Source organism: Hyla sarda, chromosome 9 (assembly GCF_029499605.1).
Source record: "Hyla sarda isolate aHylSar1 chromosome 9, aHylSar1.hap1, whole genome shotgun sequence".
In the NCBI taxonomy this organism is placed as follows: domain Eukaryota; kingdom Metazoa; phylum Chordata; class Amphibia; order Anura; family Hylidae; genus Hyla; species Hyla sarda.
Window position 1 is genome coordinate 8,049,216 of NC_079197.1, and position 26,031 is coordinate 8,075,246.

At 45.6% G+C, this 26,031-nt stretch overlaps 1 protein-coding gene across 2 annotated transcripts in view; it reads left to right on the top strand.

Moving 5' to 3' along the window:
* LRSAM1 (leucine rich repeat and sterile alpha motif containing 1) overlaps window positions 1-24,902 on the top strand; it is a 36,214-nt gene extending 11,312 nt beyond the window's left edge. The window contains exons 8-24 of one of the 2 annotated variants that reach the window (XM_056538997.1): window positions 3,302-3,423; window positions 3,501-3,591; window positions 4,228-4,358; window positions 6,833-6,862; window positions 9,835-9,957; window positions 10,042-10,181; window positions 11,411-11,455; window positions 12,441-12,511; window positions 12,854-12,953; window positions 13,621-13,708; window positions 13,789-13,863; window positions 18,046-18,126; window positions 21,678-21,773; window positions 22,928-23,026; window positions 23,104-23,235; window positions 23,370-23,442; window positions 24,646-24,902. In XM_056538997.1, the coding sequence (XP_056394972.1) occupies window positions 3,302-3,423; window positions 3,501-3,591; window positions 4,228-4,358; window positions 6,833-6,862; window positions 9,835-9,957; window positions 10,042-10,181; window positions 11,411-11,455; window positions 12,441-12,511; window positions 12,854-12,953; window positions 13,621-13,708; window positions 13,789-13,863; window positions 18,046-18,126; window positions 21,678-21,773; window positions 22,928-23,026; window positions 23,104-23,235; window positions 23,370-23,442; window positions 24,646-24,887 (1,739 nt within the window). In that variant the 3' untranslated portion in view covers window positions 24,888-24,902. The remainder of the gene's footprint in view (window positions 1-3,301; window positions 3,424-3,500; window positions 3,592-4,227; window positions 4,359-6,832; window positions 6,863-9,834; window positions 9,958-10,041; window positions 10,182-11,410; window positions 11,456-12,440; window positions 12,512-12,853; window positions 12,954-13,620; window positions 13,709-13,788; window positions 13,864-18,045; window positions 18,127-21,677; window positions 21,774-22,927; window positions 23,027-23,103; window positions 23,236-23,369; window positions 23,443-24,645) is intronic. The other variant, XM_056538998.1, reaches the window with a different exon arrangement.
* Window positions 24,903-26,031: the final 1,129 nt, after the last annotated feature.

Below are 26,031 nucleotides of genomic sequence, written 5' to 3' on the forward strand. Positions count from 1 at the left end.
AGAGCTCCATATAAAGTAACTGCTGTATAATGAGAAGATCTTTATGCTTATACTGATCTTTGCTTGCTGTCAGTGAATGGCAACACTCGCAGAAGTCGCAGAGCCACTGTGGCTCCCGTATGTACACTATGCAGACAGCGCCATACGTTGTCTAGTGGCCATGCCAGGTTACTACAGCTTTGTTCTCATGGAATCTAAACTTCAATAACCCTGGTCTGGAGCTGAAGCACAGGGTACATTTGTGCGGATTGAAGGGAGTGCTTGGCCATTACTATGATCATTATAATTCTGTAAATATTGAACCCGATGCTCCATTTATTTTTAATATCCATTTTATTAGTCTGTTCAGAGCACTGGGGGCGTTCTGTTACCCCCTAGTGCACCAATATGGCCGCCTAACTTGATTTACGTCAATACACAAAGACAGTTAGAGGCATTAGAGCAGTGTTTTCCAAACAGTGTGTCTCCAGTTGTTGCAAAACTACAACTCCCAGCATGCCTGGACAGCCTTTGGCTGTCCAGGCATGCTGGGAGTTGTAGTTTTGCAACAGCTGAAGGCACACTATTTGGAAAACACTGCTTTAGAGCAGTGGTTCTCAACCTTTTTTGCCTAAGTACCCCTTGACAGCCCATTCCCCAAAAAGTGTACCCCCATATTAGAGACCTTTTGTAATGATTATCGTATACAGTGATCCCTCAACATATGATGGTAATTTGTTCCAAATGAACCATCGTTACTTGAATCCATCGTATGTTGAGGGATTTGTGCAATAGTAAATAGAAAGTTATGCTCACGTGTCCCCGCCGCTCCAGACCGTCACCCTGCCCTGGATCATCGCTCCCCATCGCCGTCATCACGTCCTCGGGGTGTCCCCGCCGCTCCGGACCGTCACCGCTGCCCTGGATTGTCGCTCTCCATCGCCATCATCACATCGCTGCGCACGCCGCTCCTATTGGATGACGGGGCAGCGTGCGCGGTGACATGATGACTACGAAGGAGAGCAACGGCCATTCAGCTTAGCCCAAAGAGGATGGTCCGGAGCGGCGGGGACAGGTGAGTGACACTCACCGGAGCACACAGGGTACATTAAACCGCTATCCAGCAGCAGCTGAAGCAGTCTGCGCTGGCGGATAGCCGTTTTATGCGATGGCCCGACATATAAAAGCATCGTATGTTGATGCTGCCTTCAACATGTGATAGCCTCTGAGAGGCCATAGCATAAAGAAATCATCGTATGTTGGGGGATCACTGTAATTAATAGGCTTTACTTTCCTCTATAACCGTCCCCCTGTTCCTCTCCCTATCTCCCCAGTCCCCCAATTTACAGGTAACGTCTTCTATAACCGGAGTTGTTTGCTTTTCTTTTCTTCACTATCTGGCCTAGACCCCCATAAAGATTTCTCCCATACAAGACGTCTACACAGAACCAGCCAAACAAACATTTTAGGCTCCTTTCTGCAGTACAATACCCTCCTATTTACAAACTCCCCATGTTTATTGTCACACACAGTAATAGTACCCACTGTGCGTCCCCATAAAGTTGTTAGGCCCCCTCTGTGCCCCCAAATACAGCTGTAGGCCCCCAAACTGCCCCATATATAGTTGTAGGCCCCCAGACTGCCCCATATATAGCTGTAGGCCCCCAGACTGCCCCCATATATAGTTGTAGGCCCCCAGACTGCCCCATATATAGTTGTAGGCCCCCAGACTGCCCCCATATATAGCTGTAGGCCCCCAGACTGCCCCCATATATAGTTGTAGGCCCCCCAGACTGCCCCCATATATAGTTGTAGGCCCCCCAGACTGCCCCATATATAGTTGTAGGCCCCCATACTGTCCCCATATATAGTTGTAGGCCCCCAGACTGTCCCCATATATAGTTGTAGGCCCCCAGACTGCCCTCATATATAGTTGTAGGCCCCCAGACTGTCCCCATATATAGTTGTAGGCCCCCAGACTGCCCCCATATATAGTTGTAGGCCCCCAGACTGCCCCCATATATAGTTGTAGGCCCCCAGACTGTCCCCATATATAGTTGTAGGCCCCTGTACTGCCCCCATATATAGCTGTAGGCCCCCAGACTGCCCCCATATATAGCTGTAGGCCCCCAGACTGCCCCCATATATAGTTGTAGGCCCCCAGACTGCCCCCATATATAGTTGTAGGCCCCAGACTGCCCCATATATAGTTGTAGGCCCCCAGACTGTCCCCATATATAGATGTAGGCCCCCAGACTGCCCCATATATAGTTGTAGGCCCCCAGACTGCCCCATATATAGTTGTAGGCCCCCAGACTGCCCCCATATATAGTTGTAGGCCCCCAGACTGCCCCCATATATAGTTGTAGGCCCCCAGACTGCCCCCATATATAGTTGTAGGCCCCCAGACTGCCCCCATATATAGTTGTAGGCCCCCAGACTGCCCCCATATATAGTTGTAGGCCCCCAGACTGCCCCCATATATAGTTGTAGGCCCCCAGACTGCCCCCATATATAGCTGTAGGCCCCCAGACTGCCCCCATATATAGCTGTAGGCCCCCAGACTGCCCCCATATATAGCTGTAGGCCCCCAGACTGCCCCCATATATAGTTGTAGGCCCCCATACTCTCCCCGCTTTGTTGCTCCTCTGGTCTGTGGACCTATTGTTTTGGCTCATAGTAGTAGGTCCCCGGTCTGCAGGGACAGTGGAGCAACAAAGCTGATGGTAGTTCCTGCCCACAGCCGCCCAGTGCCCCCTTTGCTGTCCTCCCTCTTCTTGGTGCAGTGACGTCAGCCGATCATTTATTTCATAGTGGTCAGGACCAGTAACCAGTGGCGGTGGCCATTACTGATTTTTTTTCAAGTACCCCCTGGAGAACTGCTAAGTGCTTTAGAGGACTGGGGTGGGCGGCCTTATTAGTTTAACCAAGGGGTAAAGTAATGCCCCCAGTGCACCTAACAACCTTATTTGCATATCAATAAAATGGCGCCGTTTTAAAGGTAGTATAATGCTCGTGGTAACGGCTCCAAGTATCTATAGGCAGGATTTGGATGCCCTAACCTGCTTTCAGATTCTTTTTAAACAGTCTTTTTTTTTTTCTCTTCATGTAAACAAAATTGACAGCAAGCAGAGATCTTGCGAATGGTTATAAACTAAAAAAAACTTTATTATACAATGAATAATCTGTCCAGAAGGCAGATTTGACTGTTTACAGAGGCTGCTCAATGAACCTGTCCTGTTGATTTTATCAGAGATAAGCAGCATCGGAGGTGTCTGGCGGCCGCTTATCTCACGTGCGTTTTTATGTAAAATTAACACAGGGAATAAACTGAAGCTGCTTCCGACGACTATCGGGGGTCTGCACTCTCTGCGCACGTTGAACGTCAGCGAGAATAGACTACGAGAGCTTCCTCGTTCTCTGGCGAATGTCCGCACATTAGAGGTGAGGGGTGTTATGGTAGGCATAGTAGTAATGGTGATACATTTAGGATATATGGACTCTCCCTGCTTTCTCCATAGACCCTGACTCTGGACGCTTCAGGGATGGTCTTTCCTCCGGCCTCGGTGTGCAGCGAGGGGACAGAGGCGATCCAGCAGTTTCTCTGCAAGGGTAGGTAGAAATTAGGGGTCTTATTATTAGTGGCATGCAAGCAGTAGTATGTGTAAGGTAAGGATCTGCAGCGTATTTTACACTGCGGATCCGCCGGTGACCCAACCCATAGTGTGCCTCCAGCTGTTGCCCAGGCTGGCTCTGCCCCTGGCCTGCATTCAGCTTCAATCTGCTGCTCCGAGCAGCCACATGAGCCTGCGAGTCGCCGCACACATGCGCAGTGTACACATGCTGCTCCATGATGTCTGTGTACACTGCAGTGCACTCGACGACTCGCATGTCTCTGTTTGGCTGCTAGGAATGGCGGATTGCCCCTGTGAGCAGGCCAGGAGGCGAGGCGGGGCAGGGGGTGGCATTAGCTGGAGGCACACTATAGGTCGGGTCAGTGGCGTCTCCGCAGCGTAAAACACGCTGCAGATCCGTTACGTGTGACCCTACCCTAATACTCTACCACAGTGGTCTTCAACTTGCGGAACCCCCAGATGTTGCAAAACTACAACTCCCAGCATGCCCGGACAGCCGTTGGCTGTCCGGGCATGCTGGGAGTTGTAGTTTTACAACATCTGGAGGTCCGCAGGTTGGAGACCACTGCTCTACCACCATAACCAGATTTTCTTCTCCCTCCCAACCCAAAAGAGCTCGGCATGGAGTACTGTCCCCCCTCTCAGTACTTGCTCTCAGTCCTGGAGAACGACACGTGCGATGCTGCTGCGGACGCACTAGATGGCGCTCTTCTAATGTCTTTGAAAGAGGAGACTGAATGGCAGGTTGGTATGAATTGTGCGATAGATCTGGCCTTAGCTGCAACACTACCGAATCATCTGATAGGAGAGAGAATGCAGATTTATAAGGGTCGTCCAGACAAAACTAACTAACCCTATCCACAGAACAGGGTCCTGTTCCGGAGATCGCAAGGGTCGGAGCACCGTGACCCCACACTATCTCCGGGATGGGACCCTGGCTCTCAGAGAGGAGCGTATGAGATTGATGGCACTCCCTCTATTCATTTCTATGGGAGCGCCGGGGATGCCTGAGTGCTGTACTTGGGTCTTTTTGGCGCTTTCATAGAAATAAATGGAGCGCGTGCCGTCTACCACATACACTCCTTACTGAGGACCAGGGTCCTGTTCTGGAGATTGTGGGAGACCCAGTGGTCGGACCCCCTGCGATCAGCTACTTATCCCCTATAATGTGGATAGGTGATAAGTTACTTTTGGTTGGACAACCACATTAACATGGCTGCATCTCATAGTGCCATTAGCAGAATATAGGTGCTGTGTATGGACCTGGTTTCGTGACAGCCTCCTCATACTGTGCCTGTATCTTGTACATTTTTTTTTTTTTAATGAACTGGTGCCAGAAAGTTTCACAGATTTGTAAATGACTTCTATTAAAAAATCTTTACCCTTCCAGTACTTATTAGCTGCTGAATACTACAGAGGAAATTCTTTTCTTTTTGGGACACAGAGCTCTCTGCTGACATCACAAGCACAGTGCTCTCTGCTGACACCTCTGTCCATTTTTGGAACTGTCCAGAGCAGCATATGTTTGCTATGGGGATTTTCTCCTACTCTGCACAGTTCTTAAAATGGACAGAGATGTCAGCAGAGAGCACTGTGCTTGTGTTGTTCCAAAAAAGAAAATAATTTCCTCTGTAGTATTCAGCAGCTAATAAGTACTGGAAGGATTAAGATTTAATAGAAGTAATTTACAAATCTGTTTAACTTTCTGGCACCAGTTGATTCCGGAGTTTTCTACCGGAGTACCCCTTTAAATGGACTATTCAAGATTAAAAATCCAAACTCATTTCTTTAAACCCTTAATGACATGCGCAGTAAATGTATGGTGCTGCATAGCACCTCTTAGCGCACAGCGCCGTACACTTAGCTGCGCTCACTTCATTCCAGGCGGGTCCCGGAGACTGTCAGCAGCCGTGGAGCCGCCGGTAATGGCGAACATCAGCGATTGCGCTGATGTCTGTCATTAACCCCTCAGGTGCCGTGAGCAATACAGATGCTGCACTAAGGCCATTTTCACACTACGGAATTCTCGCGGAATTCCACGAGCGGAATTCTGCGGTGTGAACTTAACATTAGTGTGAATGGGTCTCCGCGAGACCCGTTCACACTTAGGAATTTCCGTGGCGGACAATTCCGCCGCTGAAATTGTTCCACGCAAAGAAAGAACATGTTCATTCTTTGCGCGGATTCCACGAGCACTGCATAGCCGTCAATGGTGACGGCTCAGTGCCCCGCGGCCCTAGCGCCGAAGTAACTCCGGCGGCGGCCGCCAAGCGGAAACTCTGCTCGCGGAATTCAGCCCGCAAGAATTCCGTAGTGTGAACATGGCCTTATAATGGCTGATCTGATTGTCAAGATGGCGGACGGAGGTCCCCTCACCTGCCTCTGTCCGTCTCCCAGAGTCTTCTGCACTGATCTGCCTTCCAGCAGACCAGAGCAGAAGATCACCGATAATACTGATCCGTGCTATGCCCTATGTATAGCACTGAACAGTATTAGCAATCGAATGATTGCTATATATAGTACCGTATGGGGACTAAAAAAGTGTAAAATAAATGTAAAAAATAGTTTAAAAAATAGTTTTAAAAAATTTGAAAAATCCCATCCCCCAATAGTTTTAAATCACCCTTTTCCCCCATATTAATACATATAAGCGTAAAAAAAGATAAATAATAAATATATTGTATAAATGTAAAAATATAATGTTAATGATCCCCTAAGGCGAACGGTGTAAACGTAAAAAAAAATAAAGTAAAAATAAATAAAGGTTGTGAGGGGTATTGCTGCCCAGTTCCATATCAAATCATTTTTATTACATTTTCAAGAAATCTAAAAAAAATTAAAAAAATTATAACATATAAAAAATAAATAAGCAAATAAGTCTCATGTTACATTCACATATGTGATAAAAAAGATTGTTTTACAACTTAATTGTGGGAGTAGTAAAGAATAAATCATTAAACAACTATTATACGCTTGGATTTGTACAACCCAGTTTCATTGAAGAGAATGGAGCAAAGTTGTAATACCACACACATCCTGAGGGCTGGAGTAGTGCTGTTTTTGAAAGAAATCAGCTCTTTTTTTCTATTCCCCTTGTTCTCCAACCAGTGGCTCTCCAGCTGTTGCATTACTACAACTCACATCATGTTGGGGCACACAATGCTGTACATAGTGTTGAATATCTACATAATGCTAATCGATTTGTCTTTGTCTTGCAGAACAAATTCTCTGAATATGAGAAGAGAAAGGTGAGTCCATCCCTGGTACAGTGCGTGTTTTACAGAGTAAATCCAATCCGTTAATTATCAGATTTTTTATTTTGGGTAATTGAAAAGCCACTTGCAAAGAAATTTGGCTCTATGATTTTTGCCTAGAGCTGATAAATGGGACTTTTTGTAGAACCTAAACCAGTGTTTCCCAACCAGGGTGCCTCCAGGTGTTGCAAAACTACAACTCCCAGCATGCCCGGACAGCCAAAGGCTGTCCGGGCATGCTGGGAGTTGTAGTTTTGCAACATCTGGAGGCACCCTGGTTGGGAAACACTGGCCTAAACTGTCAGGTGGGGTCTGTGAGTCTGGGGGGGCATGCCACGTCTGCGGGAGGGGGTACAGAAAATAAGTGCAGGTATGATCAGAGCCTTAGGGATACACTGTGTTGTTTTTAGGTAGGGGGAACCTGAGTGATTTAGTGCTTCTGAATCATCTCATAGACCAGTGGTCTTCAAACTGTGGCCCTCCAGTTGTTGCAAAACTACAACTCCCAGCATGGCCCCTGTCATAGACCACTGGAAAACTCACCTTCCATTGAAGTGATTCCTTGTTATAATTCACTGATCAGCCAATACATTAATACCATTGATAGATGGAGTAAATCACGTAGTGGTTAGTTTTCAGTGACTGTAGCCCGTCTTTCTGATTCCACAGAACAGCTGCTGTAGAGCAAACTGCTGAAAAACTTCCTGCTGTTTATGATAGAAAGGAGTCAGATCACACAGGAGAGTCAGATCACACAGGACATCACAGCTGTGTATGGGGCCCTGCAGACTGGTCAGATCATACAGGACATCGCAGCTGTGTATGGGGCCCCGCAGACCGGTCAGATCACACAGGACATCACAGCTGTGTATGGGGCCCTGCAGACTGATCAGATCACACAGGACATCACAGCTGTGCATGGGGCCCTGCAGACCGGTCAGATCACACAGGACATCACAGCTGTGTATGGGGCCCTGCAGACCGGTCAGATCACACAGGACATCACAGCTGTGTATGGGGCCCTGCAGACTGATCAGATCACACAGGACATCACAGCTGTGCATGGGGCCCTGCAGACCGGTCAGATCACACAGGACATCACAGCTGTGTATAGGGCCCTGCAGACCGGTCAGATCACACAGGACATCACAGCTGTGTATGGGGCCCTGCAGACTGATCAGATCACACAGGACATCACAGCTGTGCATGGGGCCCTGCAGACCGGTCAGATCACACAGGACATCACAGCTGTGTATGGGGCCCTGCAGACCGGTCAGATCACACAGGACATCACAGCTGTGTATGGGGCCATGCAGGGTGGTCAGATCACACAGGACATCACAGCTGTGTATGGGGCCCTGCAGACCGGTCAGATCACACAGGACATCACAGCTGTGTACGAGGCCCCGCAGACCGGTCAGATCACACAGGACATCACAGCTGTGTATGTGGCCCCGCAGACCGGTCAGATCACACAGGACATCACAGCTGTGTATGGGGCCCTGCAGACTGATCAGATCACACAGGACATCACAGCTGTGCATGGGGCCCTGCAGACCGGTCAGATCACACAGGACATCACAGCTGTGTATGGGGCCCTGCAGACCGGTCAGATCACACAGGACATCACAGCTGTGTATGGGGCCATGCAGGGTGGTCAGATCACACAGGACATCACAGCTGTGTATGGGGCCCTGCAGACCGGTCAGATCACACAGGACATCACAGCTGTGTACGAGGCCCCGCAGACCGGTCAGATCACACAGGACATCACAGCTGTGTATGGGGCCCTGCAGACTGATCAGATCACACAGGACATCACAGCTGTGTATGGGGCCCCGCAGACCGGTCAGATCACACAGGACATCACAGCTGTGTATGGGGCCCTGCAGACCGGTCAGATCACACAGGACATCACAGCTGTGTATGGGGCCCTGCAGACCGGTCAGATCACACAGGACATCACAGCTGTGTATGGGGCCCTGCAGACTGATCAGATCACACAGGACATCACAGCTGTGCATGGGGCCCTGCAGACCGGTCAGATCACACAGGACATCACAGCTGTGTATGGGGCCCTGCAGACCGGTCAGATCACACAGGACATCACAGCTGTGTATGGGGCCATGCAGGGTGGTCAGATCACACAGGACATCACAGCTGTGTATGGGGCCCTGCAGACCGGTCAGATCACACAGGACATCACAGCTGTGTATGGGGCCCTGCAGACTGATCAGATCACACAGGACATCACAGCTGTGCATGGGGCCCTGCAGACCGGTCAGATCACACAGGACATCACAGCTGTGTATGGGGCCCTGCAGACCGGTCAGATCACACAGGACATCACAGCTGTGTATGGGGCCATGCAGGGTGGTCAGATCACACAGGACATCACAGCTGTGTATGGGGCCCTGCAGACCGGTCAGATCACACAGGACATCACAGCTGTGTATGGGGCCCTGCAGACCAGTCAGATCACACAGGACATCACAGCTGTGTATGGGGCCCTGCAGACCGGTCAGATCACACAGGACATCACAGCTGTGTATAGGGCCCTGCAGACCGGTCAGATCACACAGGACATCACAGCTGTGTATAGGGCCCTGCAGACCGGTCAGATCACACAGGACATCGCAGCTGTGTATGGGGCCCCGCAGACCGGTCAGATCACACAGGACATCACAGCTGTGTATGGGGCCCCGCAGAGCGGTCAGATCACATAGGACATCACAGCTGCATATGTGGGATGTGCTGGAGAAGCAAGTCCCCTCCATGGAGGCCAAACCTCACACCTTACAGGATCTGATACCACAGGTCACAGCACAGGGCTATGGGGTCAGGGCCTCAATAGGTCAGCACAGGGCGAGTGACACAATATTAGGCAGTTTTATGTTATGGCCCTTTGGTGTATATTGGTTATTTGCTTCATTCATCTCCTACGCAAGTTTTTCTGACTTTCTCAGGAACAGAAAATGTTAGAAAAACTGGATTTTGAGCGTCGCCTTGACCTGGGGCAGAGGGAACACGCTCAGCTTCTCCTACAGTACAACTCTCAGAGGAATGAGATCTTACAGACTGCGCGGGAGGTGAGTGTCTGCAGATCTGTGAGGACAGGTAAGTGGCACCATCCGCTGTAGATACATTCAGGATCTGTGTCTCTGTTTACTTAGGAACAATTGCGGTTGGAGAAAGGTCTGAACAAGCACCAGCGGCAGATGCAGGACGATCGACAGAAGCTGCAGGAACAGCTGAAACAGATGGAGAAGGGAATCTCATGCCGGATCTCTAATCTACTGGAAGAGAACCGCAGGTAGGCCGCAGTCATCACCACAAACCTGTGACTCTCCATCTGTTACAAAACTACAACTCCCAGCATGCCCGGACAGCCTCAGAGCATGAAAGGAATTGTAGTTTTGTAACAGCTGAAGAGCCACAGGTTGGGAAACACTGATATACAGGACAAAATATAGGGGTGCTGCAGCCAGACTTAAAGGGGTACTCCACCCCTAGACATCTTATCCCCTATCCAAAGGATAGGGACGGGGCTTGTGATGTCATAGCCATGCCCCCTCAATGCAAGTCTATGGGAGGGGGCGTGACAACAGTCACGCCCCCTCCCATAGACTTGCATTGGGGGGCTGGGCTGTGACATCACAAGCCTCCGACGCTCTAAACGAACACTGGATGCCGCAGGGAGATCGCAGGGGGTCCCAGCGGCGGAACCCCCGCCATCAGACATCTTATCCCCCTATCCAAAGGATAGGGGATAAGTTGTCTAGGGGTGAAGCACCCCTTTAACTTATCCCCTATCCACAGGATAGGGGATAAGTATCTGATCACTGGGGTCCTACTGCTGGGGCCCCCGGGATCTCTTGAACGGGACCCTGTCCCACTCAGTCAGGAGCGCGTGTCATCTACCTCTAGACGACACGCGCTCCATTGAACTGAATCGATCAGACAATAATAATGCATAATAATAAATAAATAATAATAAAGCTGACTACTCTTGGCCATGCATTTCTTCCGCTGTAGTGTTCTATTTTCCAATGCAATTTTACATTCTTTCTCAATAAGAATTCTGACCACAGGAAGATGTTAAAACACTTGTCAGATCCGGGGAAAAAAAATGGTGCCCAGGCTGGAGCTTCTTTTATTAGTGACACAATGAGGATTCTTATTTACTTTAAAGCTATGTTCACACCCCAGAATGTCCGCACGGAAAGTCTTCGTGAAGACATTCTGCAGGCGCCGATGTGACATGCTATTCCATTCTGTGTGTGGTCCGCAGAAAGAATTGACATGTCCATTCTTCCTGGGGGCCTTGGAATCAGAATTTCCGCTGTGTGCACCATGCAGCAGAATCCCACTGAAATCGGTGGGACTCTGCTGCTGCGGAATCTCAGTGTGGAATGCCGACATGTGAACATAGCCTGAAAACAAAAACACATACTATGAGTGCGAGGGAGGTAATATATATGCAGAACCTCCCTGTCTTATTTACTCTCGGCTTCATCTCTGAATCGTCTCACTTGTTTGTAGGCAGAAGCAGAGTGCGTCTATTCTGAAGTCCCTGGAGGATGAGAGGTGGGTGCTAAGAATTCACTTACCTCCATTGTGTTGGTGGAATCAATCTGTAGCTTTGTGACTGTTCTCTATTACTTAGGGCATTGTTTCCCAACCAGGGTGCCTCCAGCTTTTGCAAAACTACAACTCCCAGCATGCCCGGACAGCCTTCGGCTGTCCGGGCATGCTGGGAGTTGTAGTTTTGCAACAGCTGGAGGCACCTTGGTAGGAAAAAACTGGCTTAGGGCAATACTGTGGCTTTCCAGTGGCTGGGACACTACAACTCCCAGCTATAGGCTGTCAGAGAATGCTGGGAGTTGTAGTTTGTCAGCTTCTGTAGAGTTGTGTATTGCTATCTATCTATCTCATATCTCTCATATCTATCTATCTCATATCTATCTATCTATCTCATATCTATCTATCTCATATCTATCTATCTCATATCTATCTATCTCATATCTATCTATCTCATATCTATCTATCTCATATCTATCTATCTCATATCTATCTATCTCATATCTATCTATCTCATATCTATCTATCTCATATCTATCTATCTCATATCTATCTATCTCATATCTATCTATCTCATATCTATCTATCTCATATCTATCTATCTCATATCTATCTATCTCATATCTATCTATCTCATATCTATCTATCTCATATCTATCTATCTCATATCTATCTATCTCATATCTATCTATCTCATATCTATCTATCTCATATCTATCTATCTCATATCTATCTATCTCATATCTATCTATCTCATATCTATCTATCTCATATCTATCTATCTCATATCTATCTATCTCATATCTATCTATCTCATATCTATCTATCTCATATCTATCTATTTCATATCTATCATCTATCTATCTCATATCTATCTATCTCATATCTATCTTATATCTATCTATCTCTATCTCCTATCTCTCTTATGTCTATCTATCTATCTCATATTTATCTATCTCCTATATTTCTATCTATATCCTTTGCTTTTCAGGATCAAAATGGAGCAGCTTATGGCAATTACCCAGGAGGAGGCGGAAAATCTGCGCCGCAAGGAAGTTGCATGTAAGTACTGCATCTATCCCCTCTCTGCCCCTCTGTAGTTCAGCATGGTGCTGTCCACATGCCTCAGAAATCTGATAACTATCTCTATAGATGCTATAAGGTTAGCCATATTGTCACTCAGCTTTCCTAAGAGACTGATATGGCAGAACTATTGCAGTCTAACATCCTGGACCATCATATATAAGTATACTGTGTTACTGCATTTCACCTCACCTTGAGCCTAGGGGGCGCCATTTGCAGTTGTGACCCCATGCAGCCCCCATTCAGCTATGGGTTTTGTGGCTGCACTGAACCAGCTCCACCCTGCACATTATGATGGATTTTTCTTCTCTCGCTCTGCAGCGGCGATGCAGCAGATGCTGGAGGAAACCTACAAGAACAAACTGCTGCAGATGGCGTACGAGACCCGGCGGCAGGAGATGGTGTATCAGACCTGCTCCAGGTGAGAATGGAAAAAACCAGCACTGACGCAGCCACTCAGGAGCTGTCAATGATTGTGCCGGGGCCGGTATAAGTCACCTAATAACCAGAGGCGTCAGTGGTGACTAATGATTATCCCGTAAGCTGGAGATCCGTGATAATCCGTCAATTATTCTCTATTTCTGCCAAGTCCGGCCGCAGGGATCAACAGCCGGTGACAGGTGACTTGCAGGATACATCTTAATTATAGTCACGGATCTTAAAGGGAATGTCAAAAACTACAAAAAACGGGGCCACTCATGTCCGAGGCTGCGGCTGAGGCTGAGGCTGCGGCTGGTATCACAGTTTTGCGCCATGCATGTACCAGCCGAAATACCAGCCACAACCTTTGGGACATCAGTGACGATGTGAATAGAAGACATGGCCTTTAAAGGGGTGCCCCACCCCTAGACATCTTATCCCCTATCCTATCCCCTATGCCGAAAGAATGAACATGTTCGTACTTTTGTTGGAGTCTGTGGTCCGGAATTCTGTAGTGTGCATGGTACTGCAAAATTCCATTGAGAACAATGGGAGGCTGCTGCACCATATTTTTCAGGCAGAATTTCTCTCTGGAATATGAATGGGCCCTAAGAGATGTTTAATAAATCCCAGTACTATCTAATACATGTGGATCTCTCCGTTTACAGCTTGGCCCTAATGGATCACAAGATCCAGCAGATTCAGGCGTGGCAGCAGCTGGATCAGAATAAAGCCATCAGCCAGATCCTTCAGGAGGTACAGGAGACTGCGGCCCATACACAAGTCTCTACTGCACAGCGCGCGACACGCGTAACTATTAACTCTTTCCCTTCCAGGCTGAAATCCAGAAGGCTGCATTTGAGGCCCTGCAGTTGAAGAAAGATCTGATGCACAGGCAAATACGAGAACAGGTAGGTCTGCTTATATGGCGGTCTGTTGTGTAGATTTACCCCTAACATGCTAGAGGCGACCATTTTAATTTTTTTTTATTTTTTTATTTTTTCCAGTCCATAAAATGCATCTGCATAGGCAGAAATGTTAAAACAGTATTAACCAAAGTCACAGACTTCCCTTTCCCCCACAAATCAAGATGGGGGTGCATGTTAGAGAGTAGCATCCCAAACCCCATAGTAGTCACAATAGTGATGTCTGCAACCTGTGTCTCTAGTGTTGTAAAACTACAACTCCGAACATGGAGCTGTCAGGGCATGCTTGGAGTTATATTCCACAACAGACCATGGGTTGCAGACGTCTTTAAAGGGATGTCCATGTTAAAGTGTACCCGTCGCTTCAAATGCCTTTGACATGTCCTGAAAACGTCAAAAGTTTTGATCGGTCTGAACACTTATACCCCTATAAGTGTTCCGACCTGACAGATTGCTAAAACAGAGGGGAGAAGAAGCGTGCTGCTGAGCTCTTCTCTCCCTGCTACCTGTGCTGGCGGCCAAGACAATTGCATAGACTTGCAGTGTAAGTCTGTCTCAGTCACATGTCAAAGAATCGGGAAAGAGTGTACAGCACCGCAAAACCTGTGTGCGCTATAATATTAAGAATTATTATTAGTATTAGAATTACTTTTTCTTTATTTTTTTATTGTTATTATTTATTATTATTATTTATTAATACTAAACTATATTATTATTATTAGTATTAGAATTACTTTTTGTTTATTTTTTTATTGTTTATTATTTATTAATAAACTATATTATTATTATGAGTAGTATTATTATTATTACATTTTGTTTATTTTTAAATAATTTTTTTTTACTATCATTATTATTATGAAATTATATAACAATAATAATCTTTCCGTCTCGTTTTAGCGATTGATCGGGCTGTGAACACTCAGACCCCTGACTGATCATAACTTTGGACATGTCTCTACAAGTGACAGTGCCCATTTAATCGTGTAATACAGTTCTGCAGTGTTCAAATAGATTCAGAACTTAAAGGGGTACTCCAGAAAGTTAAACAGATTAGTAAATTACTTCCATTTAAAAATCTTAATCCTTCCAGTACTTATCAGCTGCTGTATGCTTCACAGGAAGTTCTTTTCTTTTTAAATTTCCTTTCTGCCTGACCACAGTGCTCTCTGCTGACACCTCTGTCCATTTTAGGAACTGTCCACAGCAGGATAGGTTTACTCTGGTGATTTACTCCTACTCTGGACAGTACCTAAAATGGACAGAGGTGTCAGCAGAGAGCACGGTGGTCAGACGGAAAGAAATAAAAAATATTTTTAAAAAACTTCCTGTGGAGCATACAGCAGCTGATAAGTACTGGAAGGATTGAGATTTTTAAATAGAAGTAATTTACAAATCTGTTTAACTTTCTGGCACCAAATGATTTCCAGTGGAGTACCCCTTTTAATATCCAAATATTTATATGGAACAATCTTTTTAATAGGACAAAACCGTTGTAGCCTGACATTGGGAAATACTGTTTTCTTGTATCCTATAGTAGACCCTTTAACCCATGGTTTTTAGTGTAATGCGTTTAGAGCAGGGTTTCCCAACCAGTGTGCCTCCAGCTGTTGCAAAACTACAACTCCCAGCATGCCCGGACAGCCTTTGGCTGTCCGGGCATGCTGGGAGTTGTAGTTTTGCAACAGCTGGAGGTGCACTGGTTGGGAAATTCTGTTTTAAAGGGATAGCGCTCCCACCCACCCCTTCATTGCTGACATTCTAGCATGTTGTTTTGCTCTCTTCCTCCGCCTGGCTTTGCTATTTTTCTATTTTTTTTTTAACTCTTTCTCTCGCCACATCTGGGGAGAATTTGTATATAGAGTAACGCAATGTATCCCTCTGGTTGGGCATCATAGACAATGCTGGCATGAGACAGCAGAATGATTGGCGACATCTATACCCTACTCGACTTTTATATTTAATCTAAAGGGGGAGATCAGCAGTGATCAGTTGCCTTTGCTGCCACTTCTCTCGGGGGGGTACAAAGCTTTGACTAGTGACAATTCACTATGTTCACTCGCATTGATATGAGATTGTGCGCAGATCGTGGCAGAAAAGGATTCACCTATTTTGCAGGTTTTTTATTTTATTTATTTTTTTACAAATTTGTCACGAATTTTAACATCTCTGCATGCTGTCAGTGAATAGGAACATTCTTTTTCACATCCGGTGGCTGAAAACACATACAGACCTATACTACCACAGCATATTACAGTAGCAACAAAGCCACGCCGCAGGAAAAAATAAAATGCATGGAAATTGACCTATGATGCAGATCTTAAAGGAAAACTCCAGCAAAAGTTAAAGGGGTACTCCGCTGGTAAACTTTTATTTTTTTATTTTTTTATTTTTAAATGAACTGTTGCAAAAGTTAAACAGATTTTTAAATAACTTCTACAAAAAAAAAAAAAAAACATAATCCTTCCGGTACTTATTAGCTGCTGAATACTACAGAGGAAATTATTTTCTTTTTGAATTTCTTTTTTGTCCTCAGTGCTCTCTGCTGACACCTCTGTCCATGTCAGGAACTGTCCAGAGCAGCATATGTTTGCTATGGGGATTTTCTCCTGCTCTGGACAGTTCCTGATACGGACAGAGGTGTCAGCAGAGAGCACTGTGGTCAGACTGGAAAGAAATAAAAAAATAAAAGAATTTCCTCTGTAGTATACAGCAGCTAATAAGTACTGGAAGGATTAAGATTTTTTAATAGAAGTAATTTACAAATCTGTTTAACTTTCTGGCACCAGTTGATTTAAATTTTTTTTTTACACCAGAGTACCCCTTTAATTTATCCCCTATCCACAGGACAGGGCATAAGTAGCTGATCGCGGGGGGTCTGACGATGTGACCCCAGCTCTCTCAGTGAGGAGCGTGCGTTCCCTACCGCTCCATTCATTTCTATGGGAGCTCTGCTGAAGCCCAAATGCTACACTCTGGTCTCTTCGGCGCTCCCATAGAAAAGAACGGAGAGCGTGCCATCTGCAGCATGTGCTCCTCACTAAGCGCCGGGTCCCGTTTCCCGTTTTGGAGATCGCGGGGGTCCCAGTGGTTGGAACCCCCATGATCAGATACTTTTCCTCTATCCTATGAAAATCAACATAACATATAAAGCGAGTGGCACAATAACACACGCGACCTGTGGAAAGGTGGGACGCTGCTTTTTTTAGACTAATGAAGCTGTTGCATTTTTAAAGGAGTACTCCGGTGGGAAAAAATTTTTTTTTTCAAATCAACTGGTGCCAGAAAGATTTGTAAATTACTTCTATATAAAAATCTTAACCCATCCAGTACTTATCAGCTGCTGTATGCTCTAGAGCAGTGGTCTTCAACCTGCGGACCTCCAGATGTTTCAAAACTACAACTCCCAGCATGCCCGGACAGCCGATGGCTGTCCGGGCATGCTGGGAGTTGTAGTTTTGAAACATCTGGAGGTCCGCAGGTTGAAGACCACTGCTCTAGAGGAAGTTGTGTAGTTCTTTCCAGTCTGACCACAGTGCTCTCTGCTGACACCTCTGTCCATGTCAGGAACAGTCCAGAGCAGGGGCAAATTCCCCATAGCAAATCTCTCCTGCTCTGAACAGTTCCTGACATGTACAGAGGTGGCAGCAAAGAGTACTGTGGTCAGACTGGAAAGAGCTACACAACTTCCTCTCAAGCATACAGCAGCTGATAAGTACTGGAAGGGTTAAGATTTTATCATAGAAGTAATTTACAAATCTGTATACATTTCTGGCACTAGCTGGAGTACCCCTTTAAGGCATCACCTTTTACATTGAGCTGTGATGACTTGCAGAAGTGCACCATCATTGTTTTACATTGTCCGATCATGCAAGGACCCTAGGAAAGCTGGGTGATGGCCTCTTTAATGGCTGTCACCCAGCTTTCCCAGAATGATCAGACCTGATTCTGGGGACAAGGGTCCTTGGAGTATTTGCTTAGCTAGAACATTGTGTACAGGTAACCTTAAACTCTGATGCATGTATGTAACCTAATGCACCAATGGGAGTTAACCCTTAGGCTGCTGCAGAGGTCACCCCCCCCCCCCCAAGGCTTTGCTCCGTAAGCACGATGGCTCTTCATAGTGAGATCCTGTTCACCCGAACCCTGCTGTCTCATCTTCTGTCTTAGATTTTATTAATAGAAGCTGAGTTAATGCAACTGACTCAGCTGGAGGTAAAGAGGAAAGAACTGGATTCGGAGGAACTTCAGGTATGTGGTTACCCCGGGGGTCTCCAAAAAACTATTCCCAAAGCTTCTTTGTTTTTGTTTTTTACCCCCAGATTTTAAGAGCATGGGCCGACCCGGGTGGCAGGATGGGTGGGGAACTTTCCATTGTCAAACACTGCCCCCTTAAGGACGGCCACTGGTGGTGTAGGATAAAGAGACAAGCAATGGGCCTTGTATAGGGGGAGTGGCAGCCATATTGTGGGGGAATAGTCCTATGGAATTAGGCACGTTACTGAGGCATTAGGTAACCAGTGCCTCGGCCCTTCACTGAGGCTTCAGCTTAAAAGTTGTCTGCCTGTGCTGTGTGGGGGGTGATAGGGTCTTGCGTCCAGTCTGCTGTAGCTTCTTTTAGTCTTGAGTCTGTCTTGTCCGTTTGTCAGTCGTCCTCTTCTGCGCCTTTGCAGTCTACTTGTCACTAACACTTGTAGACGTGATAACTATACGCAACCAACCTCTCTGAGCAAGAGCAAAGCAGCCCCTCCGGGCATGAATTCTCAATGTAGAATCACTGGGGTCTTCTAAAGATCTGGCATTACTTATCCTGTACTGATCCTGAGTTATATCCTGTATTATACTCCAGAGCTGTACTCACTATTCTGCTGGTGAGGTCACTGTGTACATACATTACATTACTTATCCTGTACTGATCCTGAGTTATATCCTGTATTATACTCCAGAGCTGTACTCACTATTCTGCTGGTGAGATCACTGTGTACATACATTACATTACTTATCCTGTACTGATCCTGAGTTATATCCTGTATTATACTCCAGAGCTGTACTCGCTATTCTGCTGGTGAGGTCACTGTGTACATACATTACATCACTTATCCTGTACTGATCCTGAGTTATATCCTGTATTATACCCCAGAGCTGTACTCGCTATTCTGTTGGTGAGGTCACTGTGTACATACATTACATTACTTATCCTGTACTGATCCTGAGTTATATCCTGTATTATACTCCAGAGCTGTACTCACTATTCTGCTGGTGAGATCACTGTGTACATACATTACATTACTTATCCTGTACTGATCCTGAGTTATATCCTGTATTATACTCCAGAGCTGTACTCGCTATTCTGCTGGTGAGGTCACTGTGTACATACATTACATCACTTATCCTGTACTGATCCTGAGTTATATCCTGTATTATACCCCAGAGCTGTACTCGCTATTCTGCTGGTGAGGTCACTGTGTACATACATTACATTACTTATCCTGTACTGATCCTGAGTTATATCCTGTATTATACTCCAGAGCTGTACTCACTATTCTGCTGGTGAGGTCACTGTGTACATACATTACATTACTTATCCTGTACTGATCCTGAGTTATATCCTGTATTATACTCCAGAGCTGTACTCGCTATTCTGCTGGTGAGGTCACTGTGTACATACATTACATCACTTATCCTGTACTGATCCTGAGTTATATCCTGTATTATACTCCAGAACTGTACTCACTATTCTGCTGGTGAGGTCACTGTGTACATACATTACATTACTGATCCTGTACTGATCCTGAGTTATATCCTGTATTATACTCCAGAGCTGTACTCACTATTCTGCTGGTGGGGTCACTGTGTACATACATTACATTACTGATCCTGTACTGATCCTGAGTTATATCCTGTATTATACTCCAGAGCTGTACTCACTATTCTGCTGGTGAGGTCACTGTGTACATACATTACTTATTCTGTACTGATCCTGAGTTATATCCTGTATTATACTCCAGAGCTGTACTCACTATTCTGCTGGTGAGATCACTGTGTACATACATTACATTACTTATCCTGTACTGATCCTGAGTTATATCCTGTATTATACTCCAGAGCTGCACTAACTATTCTGCTGGTGAGATCACTGTGTACACACATTACATTACTTATCCTGTACTGATCCTGAGTTATATCCTGTATTATACTCCAGAGCTGCACTAACTATTCTGCTGGTGAGATCACTGTGTACATACATTATATTACTTATCCTGTACTGATCCTGAGTTATATCCTGTATTATACTCCAGAGCTGTACTCACTATTCTGCTGGTGAGATCACTGTGTATATACATTACATTACTTATCCTGTACTGATCCTGAGTTATATCCTGTATTATACTCCAGAGCAGTACTCACTATTCTGCTGGTGAGGTCACTGTGTATATACATTATATTACTTATCCTGTACTGATCCTGAGTTATATCCTGTATTATACTCCAGAGCTGTACTCACTATTCTGCTGGTGAGGTCACTGTGTACATACATTACATTACTTATCCTGTACTGATCCTGAGTTATATCCTGTATTATACCCCAGAGCTGTACTCACTATTCTGCTGGTGAGGTCACTGTGTACATACATTACATTACTTATCAGCAAACACTCAGCTTACCTGACTCCTGTAATGCAGTGAGAATTATAAGATTTTATTTATTTATTATATAATTCATTAATTATTATTTATTTATGTAGAATGAATGTTTCGTCTTACTTGTCTTTTTTTTTTATCTTGTCTTCTTTAGATTTGTGTTATTTATATGTTCTTTGTTGTCCTATGTTTTACTGTTTTGTGTCACTAATAAATAAACCCAAATACTATTCATCGTATAGTGGTGAGTAAAAGTTACTACATTCCCAGCATTACGACTCATTCCTGTTAAATTATTCATTTAAAGGCACAGCATCTCCTTTCTTTCAAATAAAATATGCATATCGTGGAGCTGTTCATGCTGAGCGGCAGGAAGCGCCAGACGTTATTGCGGTTTGCTTAATGCCATCATTAAACAAGCATAGAGGGTGGCGCTGTTGCATTGTTGTCTATGGTAAAAAATAAGACACAACCTCTGTGGTGAAAAGTGGTACTGCAAGTCAATTTTTTTTTTTATATATATTTTTTTTTTTATTACTTTTTCTCACCATTATATGTTGCTGTGTCTGTCATATCGATCAGTGGGGGATTGGTGGGTTTTGTATAGAGAAAGAATAGAATTCTGTATATATAACATCTAAGTATATCATTCTATATCAGTCTGAATCAATCAAGGCCTAAATGCCAGCAGTATAGGCCCCTGAACATAACCAAAAACCTTATCATAGCAGCTAATCCTGCCTTGGTACAAGAGCTGCTCTAATTTCATTAGCTTTTCAGGTTATTTTGCATCATTGCTTCCTACCAGCAGCTCCCATTCATGGATCATGCTTGTCCCATTGTTACCCCAATACCCCATCTACACCCCTTCAGTCCATTCTCATGGTTACTGTCCTATTGGGTTAGGAATCTGTGGGTTTTTTCCCTAAAGGCATTGTTCTCTAGCCTGTTGCAAAACTACATCTCCTATCATGCCCGGACAGCCTTCGGCTGTCCGGGCATGATAGGAGTTGTCGTTTTGCAAGTGCTTGAGACGCACAGTGTGGAGAACATTGCCTAAAGTCATGGCATGGCCCCCAAACCCCTCCCCAAGATGAACGAACTCCAAAAACATATCGGTGGTTCCAAATTTTTGACTGTGTGTTTTTTTGTCGCATCAGTGGGCAATATCTGAGCAGCGCCGGGAGCTGAGTGACCTCCTGCAGCAACTGCTTAAAGACAAGAAACAGAGAGAAGAGGAGCTGTTGGCCATACTGGTGAGTTCTTGGGTCCAAGACTTAAATGGGCACTCTCATTAAAACTAATTTTTGCTATTGCACTCCTTATGTTGAATAAAAAAATCTTAGTTTAAAAAAAAAAGAGTAACGCAATCCTAAAAAAATTTATGGGACTTAAAGAGGTATTCCGACTTTATACATCTTGTCCCCTATCCAACGGACCCCCACGATCTCGGTGATATGAATGGAGGTGGCGTGGTGTGATGTCACAAGGGGGCGTGGCCCTGACATCACATCTCTGAGGCAGCACCCGGCACAGAATGCTGGGGGCTGCACCGAGATCGCAGGGGTCCCAGCGGTGGGACCCCTGCGATCATACATTTTATCCCCTATCCTTTGGATAGGAGATAAGAGATATTCTGGCCTTATATATCTTAAAGGGGTTCTCCACCATGAGGTGATTTTAGTACTTACCTGGCAGACAGTAAGGGACATGCTTAGGAAGGATCTGCGCTTTTCTTGGGGCTAAATGGCTATGTTGTGAGATTACCATAAGACTGTGGCTAGCTTTTTCTGAACTTGTATTTCCTATTTGACTTATGTTTTTTTGCCTACAAATCCCACAATGCCATTTTCCTCCCTCCCACACATCAGCCACCCCACCCATTGAAACAAAAGATCTGTGGTTTTCAATCAGGGTGCCTACAGCTGTTGTATTAGTTGCAGATTGATCCCTCCACCCATTGAAGCAGACAGGCTCCCTGTCATCAGCTGACTAGTGAGTCAGGTCTCGGCCGCATTGCAACCTGGGAAAAATCTGAGACAGCTGTCATTTTGTATGCTGGTAAAAATAAATATTGGGGTGAAAATCACAGAAGAATTGTGGGAAAACCGTCACACACAGGTACAGACACTATATTATGAACTACACTAACTGTACAGCCCCTGTAGCATAGTCAAATAAAAAAAAAATCCTGGAAAACCCCTTTAAGTTAATACGTCCCCTGATCTCATTAGTCTTGAGTCACCAGATTGTCCTGCAGTTTTAGATGTATGCTGCCACCGGACCATCATGATAGGTGCTCTTTAGTAGGGTGTTTGAAAACCAGTTTTACTGACCCAGAGAACCCCTCGATTATGGCGCACATTCACGGGAGTCTCCTGATCTCATGTGCACCTCTTCTTCTCTCCAGGTGGAAATGGATGAGAAGAGTGAAGCCAGACAAGAAAACTATTGGTTGATCCAGTACCAGAGGCTCTTGAACCAGAAACCTCTGTCACTCAGGCTCCAGGTGGGTTCTAGATCACTCTCCACCTCACCAACTCATTGACCTTCACCAAAACTCAAGGTCTTATATTGTTTTTTTAGGAAGAAGGGCTGGAGCAAGAACTGGTGGATCTCCTCAAGGAACTGTCTGCTGAGAAGTATTTGCCTATATTTGCTCACCATAGGTTCTGTCTGGAGATCCTGGAGCAGATGACACCTGCCGATCTTAAGAGGGTAATTAATTGTATAAGGGGGAATGGTGCGGGATCCTCTTTAGATGCCAACAATTTGGGTTTTCACTGTTTTCGTGGATTCTCTTTGGGGATGTGTTGTGTACTGTGCAGCCCTCAGTCTACTCTTCTTTGCAGATTGGTGTGGAGGAGGTTGGCCTGCAGAGATCTATAATCGAGAGAGCAAGAGCAATTCGAAGCTTGAGGAGAGGTAATGTTCTGTATTGTCAATGTAGAGGGGGCATCTATTGGCCCAGGAGGTGGGCAGAAGGGAGCAGACTGTGGTTCTATAGGGACACAGTGACCCAGCTCCCACCTCTCTTCAGTATATGTGTGTTCGGGTCTATTCACAAGGCAAAATTTCCACTTGCGGAATTCCGCCTAAAATTAAAGCCCATAGACTTGCATTGCGGGGGTGGGGGGTGACGTCACGATACTCCGGCCCTGTGGTCGCCACCCGGCTGTTTGTGAGCTGGCACCGCGGCGTGCAGCTCAAACTGGTGGGTGGCAAATACAAGATTGCGGGCGTACTCAGCAGCGGGACCCCCGCGGTGAGACATCTTATCCCCTATCCTTTGAATAGGGGATAAGATGTTTCAGGGCCAGAGGGGTTATCAAGGAAAAAACATTATATATCAACTGGCTCCAGAAAGTTAAACAAATTTGTAAATTACTTCTATTAAAAAAATCTTAATCCTTTGAGTACTTATGAGCTGCTGAAGTTGAATTGTTCTTTTCTGTCTAAGTGCTCTCTGATGACAGCTGTCTCGGGAACTGTCCAGAGTAGAAGCAAATCCCCATAGCATACCTCTTCTACTCCGTGCAGTTCCCGAGACAAGCAGAGATGTCAGCAGAGAGCACTGTTGCTATACAGAAATGAACAACTCAACTACAGCAGCTGATAATTATTGGAAGGATTAAGATTTTTTAATAGAAGTAATTTACAAATGTGTTTAACTTTCTGGAGCCAGTTGGAATACTTCTTTAAGAACACTTTAGGTAAAACTGTTGCACGGATTCCATGCCTAAACCCTGACAGAATCTGCTGGGAATATACCATGGCCTTAGGCTACATTGGTCAACACAATGGTGGTGGAGCATAATGGTTTCAACTTCTAAATATGTTCGGTGGATGACTTATTCTCTAATTTCAGTAGTAGTAGGCCGCCCATCCTACCCCTAGACTCCTCTAAAAGAATGGGGTTTCCCAAACACCACAATCCTACGAATGCTTATATCATATGTCATTAATGTCTGCCTATCAGAACTTCTTGCTGGTTGCCGAGCTGTGATCTCTGGAGCAGTTGGCGCCTTCTACAACAAATGCCAGGCTCCTCTGGATATATGTTCAAGTCATATTCCTGTTTGTTCTCATTTGTAATATGTAACATGAACCTTTCTCATCTGGAAACAGAGTTACCCAAATCTATGGAGAATCTGACCCCCTCGGAGGCTGAACCCAGTGCTCCCCCATCCAGCCAGCCCAGCCCGAGCACTCCGACACTCCCCTTGCCTGATTTGGCTAACAGGATCTCTGAGTGTGTGGTGTGTATGGAGCTAGAGGTAAGATACAGATTGTATATGGGCCCATGTACTCTACGCCATTCCAGTGCAGCAGCCTTCAATGAAATTCTGCTGCACTGTACACACTGCTGAAATTCTGCAGCGTAAATTCAAATTCCGGATTCTGCTGAAAGAATAAACGTGTTCTTCCTTTCGGCAGAATACCACGCTTTCATAGCGCTAATTCATTACAGCAGTGCCTGTTGCACATAGAATATCTCCTGGCAGATATTTCGTAGTGTGTACGGGTCCTAACAGTCATCCCCAACCTGTGGCTCTTCCTTTTACAAGACTACAACTACCAGCATTACATATGGTGGCAACAGATTAATCTGCAACAAGCAGAGGAGTAGCATTGCAGAATCAGACTAAGTAGGGTGGAGCGGATCCTTGGATGTAAAGCTAAGGAAGGAGCATAAGGCTCTGTTCACACGGCAGAATATGTGACGAATGTCTGCCCGGAAAACATGCCTGTGCTAGGACCGCGGAAAAAATTATATTAATAATTCTTTATTTATATAGCGCAACAGATTCCACAGTGCTGTACACTCAGACTGGTCCCTGTCCCCATTGGGGCTTACAATCTAAACCTATTAGCATGATTCGGAGTTGCGCCATTTCCAAAGACGCCAATGCATTTCCAAGTGGATTCAGAAACATCTGGTGCGCAAATCCAACGGAATCCCATTGAAAACAAAGGCGTGACGAAATTCCATTGTGTGAACATGGCCTTAGCGGTCTGAAAGGGTTACTCCACTCCCCACGTTCAGAACATTTAGTTCCGAAAGCTGGGAGTGGGCTTAGGGGGTTGCCACGCCCCCACAATGCAAGCCTATGGGAGGGGATGTGACGGCCGTCACACCCTCTCCCATAGGCTTGCATTGAGGGGGTGGAGGGGATGTGGCGGCCCCCCAAAGCCTGCGTCTGGAACTAAATGTTCTGAACGCTGAAGAGTGGAGTACCCCTTTAACAGTGATAGGGCTGATATTTCATCACTGTTAGGATCTATTTCTCCCTGTGATCAGTCCACTCCAACCGTGTTGATTAGCACAGATTTAATGCACATGTATCGATACAGGTGAATGTTCTCTTACATGCAGAAAAACAGCTCCGCAGAAGAAAATCGTACCCCAAAATAGATTACAGCCCTTTTATATGGCAACACGCTGAGTGTGAGCTGATTGGATAAGGAACCCCGGTGGCTCATGGTGTATAACTTTATTACCAATCACAGGGT